Here is a 16,192-nt window from a genome sequence, read left to right as displayed (position 1 = left end):
ATGGAAGGAAATAAATAAATATTAGTTACAGTTCATAATAAATAAAACTGCACTTGTAAGTTACTACAATTAATATGGTTTCGAAATTAAACATTTCTTCAATTTCCCATTAATTGAAAGCATTCGAACTTAAACAAGAATATATATATATATATATATATATATATATATATATATATATATATATATATATATATATATATATATATATAATATACGTACGGTTAAGATTTAGATTTCTGGGCTTTCGGCATCTAAGGCCACTTAGCTCTTCACGATTTGAGGGATGACGTTCCTTGGCGAGCACACAATCCGGGGAAAGGGAAGGAAGGGAGAGGCCTGGGACCTATAAGTTAGGTACCACCCCGGCATTTGCCTGGTGTGAATGAGGAAAACCCAGCAAAACCTCATTCAGGGTGACTGGTCTGAAAAAGCATGTTACACTTTTTCGACCGAGTGCCCCCACCGAGAATCGAACCCTGGACCGCTCGCCCCGAAGGCGAGAGCGTTAGCAACTATGCTACGAGGGGCCACAGATATATATATATATATATATATATATATATACACGGTATGGAATGAAGCTGAAAAACTAAATAAACAGGATAACTTGACTAACGAAAAGATAATAATAGGAAATATATATTGTACGAAGAGGAAGTACAAGAAATAAAGGAGAAAACAAATTTATCAGTATATGTAATGTCCTTCCAATTGCTAGGACTCAACTCCATGCAGGGAAATAACCTTGATGGCTATGAATAAAAACAAGAATCTTAGGAATGATCAAAAAAATCAAGAGATTGCGATCTTGGCCAAGAATTTTAGAAATGTCCCCCCCCCCCCCAAAAAAAATAAATACATCAAAAAATTGCAATCTTGGCCAATAATTAGTTTGTGGATCAGAGGAAAGAACATTTTTTAATGACCCCTAAATCGAGTTTTCGTTTTCTTTGTTTTCGGAATAAGGATATCGTACTGAGTTAAGTGATAGTTTGAGTTTGGCTACACTGTATGTAGTTCTCCAGATGTAAGGCCTACAAGAAAATTTTTGCCTGAAATATATTTGACCTTTTGATCCAAAACTGGTCAGACAAGTGAAGAATATAGATGAAAACAATGTGATAAGTGGACACGATACGGTACAGACCGAGGGAAAGTGGAGAGGGGGAAAGTACCGAAATCCGATGGAAAGACAGGCTTGAAGATGATTTGAGGAAGAAGGGATAGATGAAAGAGGAAGAAAGAAATAGAGGATTATGGAGAAAGAGAATGGAAGAAAGAAATATGGACTTTATATAGAGATGAGATTGAGACACTGACAAACAAGTTGATGCAGAAAGAATATATTTTAAATGAAGTGCTAAATTCAATCAGGATTAATCAAGAAGATTCAAAGAAGGATTCAAAGAAGACAGAAATTAAGATAAGTAATCATATTTGTAAAATTACTTTATAATTGCCGATGTTGTAATAAATTAAAGAAATGCATTCGTTAACCGAAATTCAAAGTCATAACCAAAATTTATAACTTATTTACAATGCAGAAGAGCAATTAAAATTTATTCTCCTGCTTAAACAGTGTGCCTATTTCGTAAACAACCATTTACCGCATACATAGTTTTCATCTCAAAAACATCTTAAGCTAAAATTTCCAATTTTATAAACCTATCGAGGATCTTTCCTGTGTACCTTTCCTCATTCTTTCTAATGAACTTCACACATTTTGATTTTGACTTGTAAATTAGATTTAGAAGAGGTATTGTTTTCCTTTTTGAAATTTATGAGAGAAAAACAGCTCTCTACCTTTCCGTTGGCCGTAATTGTGACGCCAACGTTCGGAAAGTAAATGTTCAATCGCGACTATTCAACAAATTATAGAAGACTTGGCACCTCGTGTCAAATTTGTATCTAAAGCCGGTTATACATCATCAAATATTGTATCAAATGCTTCAGCAAAGTGGAATTTAAACATGTACAAAACCAAGCTGTATGCAACTTTTGGGTTGGTAACATCATTTGATACAACTGTTCTAAAATAAAACATGCTCTATTCCTATCCAACATTGCTTCAAAGAAAACAAACGAAAATCACTGTGCGGTGGCGCTAAACGTAGGCACAGGAAGCAACTGAAATGCTTATTGATGCCTACAAGCAGCATCATGTTTTGTGTAACTGTAAAGTTTAAGAATATTACAATAAATACAAACACAAAGAAGCCTTGAAAAAAATTGTAACAATTAAATGAAGAAATGTAAACAAATGAGCAACAAAATTAAGTTTTATATTTGATCGTTTATAGTGCGTTTAAAAGTTTTAGCCAACTTATTTAACCAAATGACTATTAAAGATAAGTTTGATACAACATTTGATGGAAAACTGTGACCATGTATAACTGCCTTAAGAGTTTTAAAATGTACAAATTAAAAATAAAATATGTGCTCTACTATTTATAATACTGTATATAGTATTTACACTACTATATACTACTATATTTACACTACAATTGATTGTCAACTATTAATAATAGCATAATCATAATAATAAAAGTGATAAAATGTTCAATCATTGTAATAATTGTCATTAAAATATGATTCGTCATCGTGGAAAGTATTAGTATCTCCCCCATCATATGTTGAGTGATGATGATGACTTGGATGACGGTTGATTCCATGCCTTGCTCTTCTGGCTTGCCGAGGACTAGGGTAAGACCACAATCCTTCATTTTCACTTACATACTTACTATCTTTTCTTCCTTGTATTTTGTATGTTACTTTGAAGCCAGGAAATGGATATTTACTATCATAAGAGATAATTCTTATTTCATCATATTCATCATTACCAGCATCTGCTCTGGCGTCATACAGTTCATAAGCATCAGGTGTTTGTTGATTGTAATCTTGATCATTCCGTTTACCTCTTTCAGGCTCTTTTGAGTTATCGGTTTCTACGTAAGACTTACTTAACGGCTTATCTAAGCTATGATTCTTGTCACCTAATTCTTCGCTCACATTCATCATCTTATCAATGCTCGTACTTATGTTGTTTGAGGTCTTGTTTTCCACTTCGTTCGTGCTTGCTGTTTCATTTCTAACAGTGATATTACTAGTAATTTTGTTGTCTATTTTGGGCATATTTGTCATTTCACTTGTCTTCCTAATAGTGTTGCATTCCGTACCTGTAGAAAGAAATAAACTTACTTCAGCAATAATCTTCATTTATGTTTAGATTTTACTCTGCGTTATTAGCTAATTTCAAATCTTAACGACAATTTGAGGAATTTCTGCTGATAACAGCCACAAAAATAAATAAATAAAATAATAAATAAAAAATAAATAAAATTTCTATGTACCGAACACCAAGGTATGTCAGTGATGTATTTTGTTACATAGAATCCAATTTTCAAAACTCTAGAACGACTGATCGTGATAATTTTGTTTTATGGGTGAAAAACGTGTCCTGCTTATCCAAAATCGCTCATATCCTTCGCCCATGAAAAAAAGAATCTCAAACGACGGTCAACCGTGTAACAGCCTTCAGCCTAATAATACTAATTATACTTTTCTTCTGTTGTCCCCTTCTATTCTTTTCAAACCTCTCATGACAGGATGGATCATATTCCGGTCATGGGAAGCTTGCAATTCGGAGTAATTATCAGACTTCGACTTGAAGAGTAAGTTCGGCACGAGTAGTGAGTCCATCAAACAGTTGAAGTTCCTTTATATATATAGAGACCAAATTATATAAAGACCAAAATATCCAAAATTTCTAATAATGAAAATAATTCAAATTTCCTTGCAGCTAATTTCATGCATTTATTCGGCATCCAAATCGATACGTACGAAAAGCTCATGCAATATAAATCATATGCTCATGTACAACTAACATATTCATGCACATAAATCATGCAGATTACTTCCTTGCGTTAGTTAATTTTATACATCTTACATTTGCAGGCATCAGCATGCTTTCTGTTAATGACAAGGGAGACATATAGATTACATGTTAGCAATCAGACTAGAGAGATATGGAGAATTATATGTAGAGCAACCCACATTATGCTTTATTTTTTGTTTAATTATGCTTTATTTTTTTTTTCCAAATTATGCTTTATTGTTAATTTCAATAATTGTTTTACATTAATCGTGTATAATGTATAATATTTACTATATATTAAATATTCTAAATATTTTGATCTATTTATTAATATTTTATGCAACCAGTTTCTTTCATATTTAATGAACTTTTTACTTAATGCACTGTAAAGAGATATGCTTTACTCGAGTCAGTTTTTTTTTCTTTTATCACTTGTGTGCACCTTAGAGGTGCGTATACACAAAAAGGGAAAGTAAAAGATACCACCATAAAAATACGGAAAGTGCTCAAGTTCAAGAGGTACATATAACAATATAGTGTGAAGTTCTTGTGCACTTTTTGTACATTTCGAATCATTATTCATAACTGCGCAGTTATACTTACGTTAGAGGAAAACTATTGTTTATTCATTATTGGCGAGAAATTTTCTTCTTCGTTTTTTTTTCCTTCCATTTCAAAGGATTACACCGAAAGTATACAGAAATAGAAACAAGCTTTTCATTGTTGCATTGTTCTGTTCTCAAAGATTTTGCATTGTAAATACTGGTTTAAAAAAAATATTAATACAGTATGTGAAACTTGCAGTTAAACAGAATTTTTCAAAAATTGTGCTATATATTTTAAATTATGCTTTTTCTAAAATTATGCTTTATCATGCTTTTAAAATTAGCTTCTTTTGGACCCTTAGACAACCACAACCATGTTCAAGGTATGAACCATATGTGCAAAATACCATTCTGCTTTTTATGCTTTTGGGTTACCCTAATTATATGCTACCTAAGTTACTTCATATTCATATATAGCAAAATTCCCATAATTAGACCATACGTTTCCCAGACGATTAATTACTGTAGATTATATTCATTTAATATTATAAGAAATTCATTCCGACGTAGCCTCACTTTTAATAATATATTATATAAAGTAACCTTATTCCATTTCACTAAATTCATATCTTTTAATTTTGGAAAACATAGCTGATATTGCGAGCGGTGATTATATTCAATGAGAAAGCAGAAAGACTATTACTCACCGCAAAAAATATGTAGCTGAATGTGAGTGAGTTTCTATTCCCGTGTGTTTTAATGTTTGACAGAAGATTTGTTTTTTACATATCCTAACCTTTTAACCATTTTTTAACATTCCTTCGTGTTTTTTACCCTTTTTTGAAGTCTACCACAGGCTTAAGAAGGAAGTTGCATCTTCCGAAAGCGCTACCTGAAGAAGCGTATGAAAATTCTGCTACATATTTTTTGCGGTGAGTAATAGCCTTTTTGCTTTTTCTCATAGCTGATCATATTCTAAATTCTCCCTTCTGATATGCACTGGTAGCGTGGCGATTAACTTTTAGATTCTTCTGAAGATGAAACAAAACTTTGACATTTCGTCTGATGCTAATAATTTATTTTAATGCCTACATAGATATAGATAAAGGCTCAGTCGTAGTAAAGTGCATGATGAGTAAATTATTGTATTATGATCATAATAATGGATAATTTAGCAATGAAATCCAGCGATCTAACATATCGAACATAGAGGAAAATTTAAGCTATTTAATGCATAATTACGTTTCCGAACATTTTATCACAAAATTGATTTAACTTAAGGAAAATTTGTTACGATAATTTCAGTAATAACACGATATCACTTTGACATATTATTCCATATAATTTATGTAATTCAAAAGAAAACTTTTCTTTTGTACAGTTCTTGATATATATTATTCTCACACCACCACCATTAGAAGCAAAAGAAGTACACTTACTGAGTATTTACAAAGATAAAATGGTCTCTAATACATAAAGCTGATAAGTCTGAATGTAAAATCTTAATAAATAAATCTTAATAAATAAATAATAATGCACTAAAATAACATTAAATAATCAAAATTAGACAAATAAACATGCAAATAATTAAACATTGAATACAGCAGTTTAGGCAAAATAAATTAAACGAGAACAGAGTAAACAATCTGTTACAATCGTCCTGAGGTTTCGAAATTTGGATTCCCTGTAACAAAATAAATCAAATCCATACTCTGGGGCCCACTGAACAGAACTTTTCTTTTCTTTTCTTTTATGTATATATATATATATATATATATATATATATATATATATATATATATATATATATATATATATATATATATATATATATATATATATAATATGGTTGTTTTGCGTGTATCCTCCCTACCCAAAATCGCTCAAGAGTTTGGCCCATAAAAAGGAATTGACACGGTAAATCGTCCTGGAGTTTGAAATTTGGATTCTATGTAACAAAATATATCGAATTCATATGCTGGTGTCCGGTGCACAGAATTTTGACATTTTTGTTTGTGGCTGTGTAATTTAAAGAATAAATTTCTTACATGTAAAATTATACAATTAACACTTAACAGGGAAAAAAAATGTCCAAAGACGAGACCAACATGTATACTACTCGATAGAACTGATTGTGCAAAGCAGAATGATATGGATCAATAAATCTTCATGTATAGTTGTCTATCAAATAGAGATAAAGCAATTCTATGTAAACCTAAAAGCAACCACTGTACTATAATCACATCACCTATCAAGATGAAACCGATAATGATGTATATCCTCTATATTCATATTAAACTCTAGGAAGATGGCATTGAGCACAGTAAACGTGTAGTCCTATTCTAGATTCTTATTCTTATTTTAAGTGTTCCACAAATGTAGATAGCTTAACGGTTCCCTACTATTTAAGATGCAAGTCAGTCATTCTTACACTGGCCATATGAGATAAAGTATATGTGATTATATTGGAATTTTACAGTTGTAGGACTAATAAAGTTTTCTATTTGTTGAAGTATAATAAACTTGTGACATGATGCGTCACTCAAAGTTTATGTAATGACATTTTAAGTTCACCGTTGTTGTTCGAAACTACTTTATCAACAATGAAAAGTTTTAAATAGTTCCCTACTTACAACACTGAACTGATCTCAATAATCCTAATCTTTTCTATCTAAACAGAAAATAAACCTTATATGTATTAATATATATAATATATATATAATTAATATATACATATATAAGGTTATTCTTCTTCATAACAGAAAATAAACCTTATATGTATTAATATATATAATATATATATAATTAATATATACATATATAAGGTTATTCTGTTTAGATAGAAAAGATTAGGATTATTGATCAGTTCAGTGTTGTAAGTAGGGAACTATTTAAAACTTTTCATTGTTGATAAGGTAGTTTTGAACAACAACGGTGAAGTTAAAAAATGTCATTACATAAATATAATATAATATAATATAATATAATATATAATATGTAGGCGAATAAGTGGGCGAATAAAGTTTACTCAGTTATAAACTACAGAAAGTCAAAATCACATACTACTGCTACAGCCATGTTGAAGAAGACAAATTTTCTACATTATACAGTATACATTGTTGCTGAAAGTTCTTGATTTTTATCCAATATTCAAACCCCCTGTTAAGAAGAAAATTTTGTGTACTGTTGAAGTAATTAAATAAGAGGATTTTGAGTTAAAGACAAGAAATTTATTTACTGTTATGTAATCATGCATGTTACTTATTGCTAATAATATTTTTTTACCAAAAAATCTCATCCTTTATGTAAATATCCTTTATGTATATTTAACATATTCCAATAAACAATATTCATACCATGGCGCTTATTGTAACATTTCAACATCCTTAATGTTATCCTTTTTAGCATGTACCGTAGTTGTTTCGACAAACCTAACACAGCAACATCACCATTCTTAGACTCTCTGATGTTTTGCTTCATGACTTCACAAATATTATTCCATTCACGTTTGACTTCGTAAACTCCCCCGCACAAACTATGATTAACTAAGTAATCTTTCCCAGCTTCGAACCCCTCTGCTGCCAAAAAGACTTTATGTTGGATTAACACCGTATTCGTGGGTTTTTACGGAGATCTCCTGTTTTCTTGTACTTTCTTAATTCTACCAGTTCGTTCATTATCATTATCACCATTTCATCATTTCGGTAGATAACTGTAAAACGTTAAATTGAGAAAAGATATTTTTTATAACCCGCAGATATTTTTTTCGTTTCCTGGAAGTTTAGAAACAAAGTTGAAATTATACATTTTATCTATTTTTCTTAGCCTATGGACTATGCAAGAAAATAAGAGGGAAATGACAGCTTCCATAGCACAGTTCTGAACAGTTTTTTTTTTTAAGTTAAAATAGAAGTATCTTCTTTTATTATTGCTAACAAACCATAAAATAGCTTCAATACGTCTTGTTGGTCTATATGATTCTTTTCCCTTAATTTGGATATAGCCTGTGTTGAAAAATGGCTTAGAAACAATGTAATTTCATGATTTAGACATTTAAGAAACGATATAAAGCTTTGAAATGTGATTACAAATTATTTCAAATTTAAAAAACGAAATTTAAAAACGGCATGTATGTTTGATAATGGATAGCCCATCATCCTCTCTGTTAGCAAATATTGCCACAAACCAATGTAAATTAATAACTTTATAAAAGTAACAATTCAAATTTATCAAATAGTAGCGTCAATTACTCGCTTTGCTGGTTTAAAATAAGAAAAATAGTAATATGTTCTTTTAGTCAGTCACTTTTTACCGTTACTAAAGTGCTGTCTGATATTGGTCATTTTCAATCATTTTTATGTAAATCTCCCCAACCCCCTCCCTCAGGTTGCGGGGCTAAATTTGGATTTAAACGGCATCGGAAGTGTCACTGTTCATCTCAGAGACCCCCGAAAACTACGGATTTGACACTAATATCGGTCATTTTCGATTATTTTTATGCATCCCCTCCCCCATGATGTGGGACATGGATGGAAGTCTCATTGTTCATCTCAGCTACCCGGTAAACTAGGGATTCGATACCGATAATAGTTTTTTCGATCATATATATATATATTTCTCCTTTCCCCTCCCTCAAGCTGTGGGGCTGAATTCGGATTTAAACGGGATCGAAAGTATCACTGTTCAACTCCCCGAACACTATGAATACGACCCCGAAAACTATGAATTCGACACTAATATTGGCCACTTTCGACCATTTTTATATATCCCCCCCTCCACCCTCCCAAGTTGCACCGTCAAAGTAAAATGATGAAATCCATTCCAGGCTCAAAACTAATTTACGTAGAAAATTTGAGATCGGTCGTGTGGTTCAAGAGTTATTAAGTCACTAACATAGTCACTCCATCTGCTTCCCTTCTAAGTTCTACTATCAAAGTAGCCATCCCAGAGTCCAACTTCATCTATGTTGAAAATTTGATCGAGATCGGTTAGGTGGTTCAAGAGATTAAGAGTCACAAACATAACCACTTTCAACTTTATAATATAGAGATTTGCTATGCCGATGACGCATTAATTATAAATAGGACAAAAGATCAACTTTAGTACCTTCTTATGGAGCTCATCAAGATTTATTCCAAAAGAAAATGTAATGAAATTCGAGACGGACGACACTGAGAATTATGTTGATTCTTTTTTTAATGAGAAAGATATTAAATGTAGTTCAACTATTGCCTAAAAGCCAACATCTAGCATTACTTATATTCACAAAAGTTATGTACGTTCCAATTTAATAAAATCCATCGTCTGGATCAACTTGTTTCTAAGAACTTAGAGACGGATATCTACAATTCCTGATTTAAGATAAACAAATTTAATTTATTACCACTTAGGTCAAGGTAACGGGTATGAGATTGACGCATCAAAACAATGACATCTAGCTGTTTAAAAAAAAATATTAAATTAGAATTATTTACGGATATTTCTGGGTATTAAAGGTATCAATGTCCTCAAACTCGTCACGTGTGAGGGATAAGTCCCTCTGAAAGTTCATTAATTGGGCATTGGGAATAGCCTTGAATCTGTATGTTAGGTATTATCCTCGGCAGTTGCCTGATGTGAATGAAGAAAATCCAGGAAAAGCACTCAGTATTGCTGGCCTGGAAAAGCTGTTACACATTTTCTACCAAGTGTCCCCACCGAAAATGGAACCCCGGAACCGCTCGCACTAAATCTGAATTTAAAGAAATTGACTAATAATAAGGATTAAAACTGGATTTCCTTTCTCTTGTTCCCTCCCGTATAGCATAGGTTAAGGAAAATATTTGCAGCTGAAACGTATGATATGAATTTAAGCGTTAAACTTCTATAAACACAGAAAAGCATTTACTGGTTACAAAAGTTACTTTATTGATTTGATTACATTCGCATATTGGAGTTTACGAAGCTTAATGTGAATGTGGTAATGTACTTGTATAGGAATGACAAAGCAGAACTTCAGTCCTAGGGCAGAAGTATATACCAAAGGTATTAGTATTTGTATGTCGGGTGTATAGAAATACTTACATGCTACTAACCATAATAGTGAAGAGAGAGGGGCCAAGTATTCGCAGAACATTCTCTTGTTGAATTAAGTAAATATGATTTTTTTCATTAGATCATGAACTGTAATATTTTTCATTGTACAGTCCGCAGCAAAAAACCTGCAACATGAGCATGTAAGTTTATTGTGAAACTACGCTTAATAGGGCAGGGAATCAACATAACGTCTAAGTGGCTCGAATCACTCCAGGAGAAACCTCGGCGTTCTCCCCTGCACACTTATTTTGGAGCAAAAGACTTCGTCGTTTCCCAATAACCTTACATGCTCATGTTTCAGATTTTTTGCTGCGGACTGTACAAGCTTTGCTTTTAATAGACTTAAACCTGATTCAAACTACTCGCTGAGTAAAACAATACATTTATTGTATATATATATAAAAAAAAAAAAAAGTATAACAGTTTTGACAACTATCCACTTCGACTTCATCGAACACTATGACTACCTGTTACACGTTAATATTCTTTTACAGAAAAAACGTATTGTTTTGCTCAGTGTTTAGATCAAATCAGATTTGGATCATAAAGTTCTTTAGTAAATGCATATAAAGGAAATTAAAAGAAGATTTGTTGATAACAAGTTTAAGCAACAATATGTAATGTTCAGAATCGCAACAATAGTAAATAGACCTTTTTTTTTTTATCTTTACCTCGGAAACTTCTTGCTTAATTACTTCGAATATACATACAAAAGTTTACTCTCAATAGGCTTTGGAACACAGAAAAAATCAAGAAACTTTAGCAATCGTCCTTAACGAACCGAATTCGTCTGCTTCAACATGGACGTAGTGGTAAATATAATTTATTTTCATAGCCTCAAAATTGAGCGAATTTTGCATACTTGCAAGTATAAAAATTTCAGGACTAATCCTATAAAATTATGTAGGTGTGTAAGAGACTGATTCAAATTAACAAAAAATTGGTTATTACCAATATATTTTCCCGTGGGATAACTAAATATTTTCCAAACGTATCGAAACAAGAAGTTAGTTTAGTCTTCAGTGGTTAAGTAACAAAGAAAGAAAGAGAAAAAAAAAACGGACAAGAGAAATATGTGAACAGGAGTACATACCATCAAATAAGTGTAGCGTAAAAATGTGCACTAGAAGCAATAAGCAGAGCACAATGGAAGAAAGAAAGAGTTTGAAAGAAATGTGGTATCTGTGCTACGCCAGAACCAAAATAAACTTCAAAGGTAGGTAGCCAGATTTTATCAGTATTACCAGAATCTAGATTTAAGATCAGTTTATATTTATGAATATAGAATGATACTTTAGCCTCTCGTTGCTTTTTTTCTTTTTCTTTCTTTTATTTATTTATTTATTTATTTATTTTTATTTTTGGTTTATCCTGATCCTATTACACTAACTTGTTTTATATTATGTATGTTACTTTAGGTGAAGTGACAATCCCGGCATACCATCTTCTTTGACTTTTTTCATTATCGAATATGTTCTTTAATTCGGGTGTTAAGATTGCGCTTGGTTCGACATATACAGCGTGGTCCGTAAGTGGGTGTACCCTTAATTGGTGTTTTCTGACGGTTTTAGGTTTTACCTACATTTGTTTTGTAACATTGCTTGGCATTATCTGGCAACATTGCTGTCCATGTTAATTTGTTTTCTACTGTTTTTGCTTGGTAACAGTTATTTGCAGTGAAGTTTGAGTAATCAACAATGTGTGATCAAAGTCCATATAGCATTGAACAAAGATTAGTTGTTGTGGTTTGGCTTCACGGTAGGCGTTACACAGGTGACACCATGGAAAGCATTAAAGCGAAATTTACAGATCATTTTGGTATTAATCCACCAAGAAAAGCAACAATGTGGGATGGGAAAACCTTGCATTTGCTACGGGCAATTTAAAAGAGTCCTTTCCGAGGTGGTCGACCGATAAAACGGAGGAAAACGTGCCGTGAAGTGGAAGCATCAGTGCAGCAATCGCCTTCAAAATCAACACGTAAAAGGTCTTCAGAGCTTGGTATTCCTCGGACCACCATGATGAGGCACATGAAAGAAGATCTAAAATTGAAAATTTACCGTCCAATGCATGTGAATGAACTGAGTGAGGCCGACATGAATGCGCACAAAGAGGCATGCAGAACTCTCTTTAAGGCGTTCCCTTCCAAACGATCCCGTGGTGCAATCAGTCCTTTTCACAGACAAGTGTGCTATTTACTGGAGTATGCATTCTCGGAACGTTGTAATGTGGTGTAAGAAAAACCTCCGGTTTTACTAAGAGATGGAGAGAAACCCACCACACGTAATGGTGTGGGCTGGAATGAGTGCAACATACATTTTTGGGTCTTACTTCTCCAAAGACAATGGACATTCTTACCTGGAGATGCGTAATGAGTGATTGGTGCCTCAACTAGAAGAAAATATCATCAAAGACACTGTTGTGATACAGCAGGATGGAGCACCAGCGCACTTCGTGATTCACGTGCGCAATTACCTGAATCAGACGTTTCCTGGCCGCTGGATTGAAAGAGGTTGTCCATCTTCACCATCTCCCTTTGCCTGGCCTGCAAGAAGTCTCGATCTGACGACACCAGATAATGCTCTCTGGGGTTTAATAAAGCAACAAGTAAGAAACACTCAATATCACACAACACAGGAATTACGAGCAGCTGTGGAACACGCCTTCACCTTTGTGACTCCGGAGTATCTCCGCAAATCATCTACGAGAACTTGGCACAGAATTCAGCTGTGTTATGACATGGATGGTGATCATACTGATGTTTATGACTCTTAAAACTTCAAGGTAACTGTATACAGACATTCTACTATAACTAACACTATACTGTTGAATAGGGTGGAGCGAAAAAAATCAATATTTGAGTATCGAATTCTAATAGGGCTGAAAACTTGCGTATTTGCATGCTAATCAATGGAAAAATAACGAAAAAATCACACTTCGGATCTTCAGTTCGCGCAAACGGCCTAAAGTTTGAAAAAAAATGACAGAAAACACCAAAATTTACCTTTATGCGAAAAAATCAAATTTTTGAGTATTGAATTCTAAAAGGGCTCAAAACTTGCGTATTTGTGTGTTAATAAATGGAAAAATAACGAAAAAAAAATCACACTTTGGATCTTCAGTCACGCGAACGGCTTAACTTAAAAAAAGACAAAAAACACTAAACTTCACCTTTATGCAAGGAATATACAGATTACTTTTATATATATATATATATATATATATATATATATATATATATATAGATAGATAGATAGATAGATATAGATATATATTTCTTTAGCGTCTAAGTACTTTATTTTAGTTGTGTGAGGGCATACTTGTCAATAATTCGTTAATGTGAGTGAATAATACAAGGAATAAGAACACCAATATAGCTATAAGCCAAGTGGGCTTTGTGGTAGACAAACGCCATGTTCGTGTGTTTTCGGGGTTCTCCCGTTTCTTCTCACTTACTTCATTCCACCGTTTCATTCATTCTCATCATCATCGTCTCCTTTGGTCTACATGGCATATCTGTGGTACCTAAAACTGAAATATTTCATTTAATATATGATCAATTTTATATTCCTTACATTTTGTAATATCTTATTTGATCGGTAGAGAAAATATGAAGTTTTCTGCCACCTTTTTGGTACTACTGGTATATCTGACTTTGACAGAACTTGACAAGATGGATTTAGGTTCTTGTATAGACTGAATTAAAAACTGCCAAAATGGAAATTTTACTCACGGATGTTCTTGAGATTAAAATAGGATTAAAATATACATAAAAGTGAAGACATTTTACAACGTTATAGTTTGTGAGGAAGAATTGATATTCGCCTACTGACATGTATTCTTCGGCAAGAAATACACACTTACGATTGTTTCTACCATGAAATAGCCATATAAAGCTAAGAAACTGTTTTAAACTGGCCATAACAAGACAGATGTTACAATTATTTAATTAGGTACTCCTTACAAAACAATAAAATTACGGATTGAAAGTAAAAACAAATAGTATAGCATCACTTTCTAAAGGCTCAAATTTAACTGCATAGACATGTGTCCGAATTGTAGTAAGGAAATTTTGGGAAAAATAAATGTTTTATTTTCTGCTCCATGTACTCTACCTATACACTGTTAGAAAATTTGAATTGTAGGGATGTTAGTGTATACATTAGAATATTTAAATCGTAGGCTTGTAATTAGTTGTCAAATAAAGACTTGTGCCCCAGTACAAGTTAGAATAATAAATAGAAAGATATTAAATGTTGTTTGTGGTTACTGTGGTGAATTCGTAAATAACATGTTAGGATTCGCGATAAGTCATATTACAAGAGAATTAAATTAATTGACAGGAATAAATTAATATTATAATAGCAATTATAATTGTAGGTGCCTGATTGCTTACATATGAATTGCTTGGATTGATGTGCATGCGACAGAACCTCGGAAATTAAACAATTTGAATCCAAATAGTATTCTGATAATTTATACACAATTACTTGATTTGTTACTTGATATTACGTATCATAATTATTACATAATCACCTTCTCTTCATTATTTATTATATACGATCGATACTTGTTAAGGCATGTATAATTAAGAACTTTGAATAAATTAAGAACGTTATGTACTTGAAAAGATACAAATGTTATTATTTGTGCAGTTTAGAAATAAGAAAGAGACTAAATGAGGGCAATAAATCAAGAACGTTATGTACTTGAAAAGGTACACATGTTATTAGTGATTACAGTTTAGAAGAGAGAACAGAAGCTAAATTCGATACCAATAAATTAAGAACGTTATGTAGTTGAAAAGATAGAAGTATTATTGTTTATTACAGTTTAGAACTAAGAGATAACAGATACTAAGTCTGAAAACAATAAATTAAGAATATTATGTACTTAATTTTTATCATCATTATGTTACGAGAATATATGATGAAAAGAAATTTACCATTTTCCGTGCAATTTGTTGATTCTTTATGACTAAGCCTGTATTTACGTCTCTTCATGTAAGTCATTTCATAGCTTTCTGATTCATGATTATCATTTCCTCCAAGTGTTTCTTCCATAAAATCGTAGTTAGTCTTGTCAATGACCGCTGGAAGCATTTATACAATTTACTTTGTACAATGTTTAAGTAATAGTAATGTCTTATTATATGATTGAGGCAATATAAAGGAGAATTGCCACTGCTTAAGCTCTTATTGCTTTTACTAACTAATAATAAGAATAGTTTATTTTAGTGCTGCGAATACTCATAGGCAAAAATACAATATTTACAAAACATCAATATATAGCCTGATACAATAGGCTACGGAGTAAAATGATAATGATAATAATAAATTATAAGACAATTGTAAGCTTAGCATCGTAGGACTCTTGTCAGAATGTCAAGAAGTACACATTTCTTACATTAAATATGTTTTAAAATCAAGATTCAAATAAAAGTACTTAATGTTCTAAAATACCTATTCAAAGCAATATAATTAACCCTGAACTACTCTGGTGGGGTCTCACAGACCCTAGTCATCATTTATTTTCCTCCAACTTTAAACTTAGTTAACAGATGATGCTGGTTTCTTGTCTACCCTCATAATTTGACGTGAACTATGATTGTCTTATACAAAAGTACTCTGACTTTTTTGGAATATAATTTACTTGGGATCTGACATACTCCATTCGAGTGTAAACGTTATAATTT

At 32.2% G+C, this 16,192-nt stretch overlaps 1 protein-coding gene across 4 annotated transcripts in view; it reads right to left on the bottom strand.

Annotated features, from left to right (window-relative positions):
- Positions 1-218: 218 nt before the first annotated feature.
- The window catches only part of LOC145662973 (uncharacterized), a 151,524-nt gene continuing 135,550 nt past the window's right edge, over positions 219-16,192 (bottom strand). For all 4 annotated transcript variants that reach the window (XM_081729054.1, XM_081729056.1, XM_081729057.1 and 1 more), the window contains 2 exons: positions 15,443-15,589; positions 219-3,179 (listed from right to left, as the gene is read on the bottom strand). In XM_081729054.1, the coding sequence (XP_081585180.1) occupies positions 2,563-3,179; positions 15,443-15,589 (764 nt within the window). In that variant the 3' untranslated portion in view covers positions 219-2,562. The remainder of the gene's footprint in view (positions 3,180-15,442; positions 15,590-16,192) is intronic.

This window comes from Thermobia domestica, chromosome 10 (assembly GCF_964235325.1).
Source record: "Thermobia domestica chromosome 10, izTheDome1.hap1.1, whole genome shotgun sequence".
In the NCBI taxonomy this organism is placed as follows: Eukaryota; Metazoa; Arthropoda; class Insecta; order Zygentoma; family Lepismatidae; genus Thermobia; species Thermobia domestica.
Note: the sequence above shows the minus strand (reverse complement) of the source record. Positions and strands in the feature narration are given on the sequence as shown.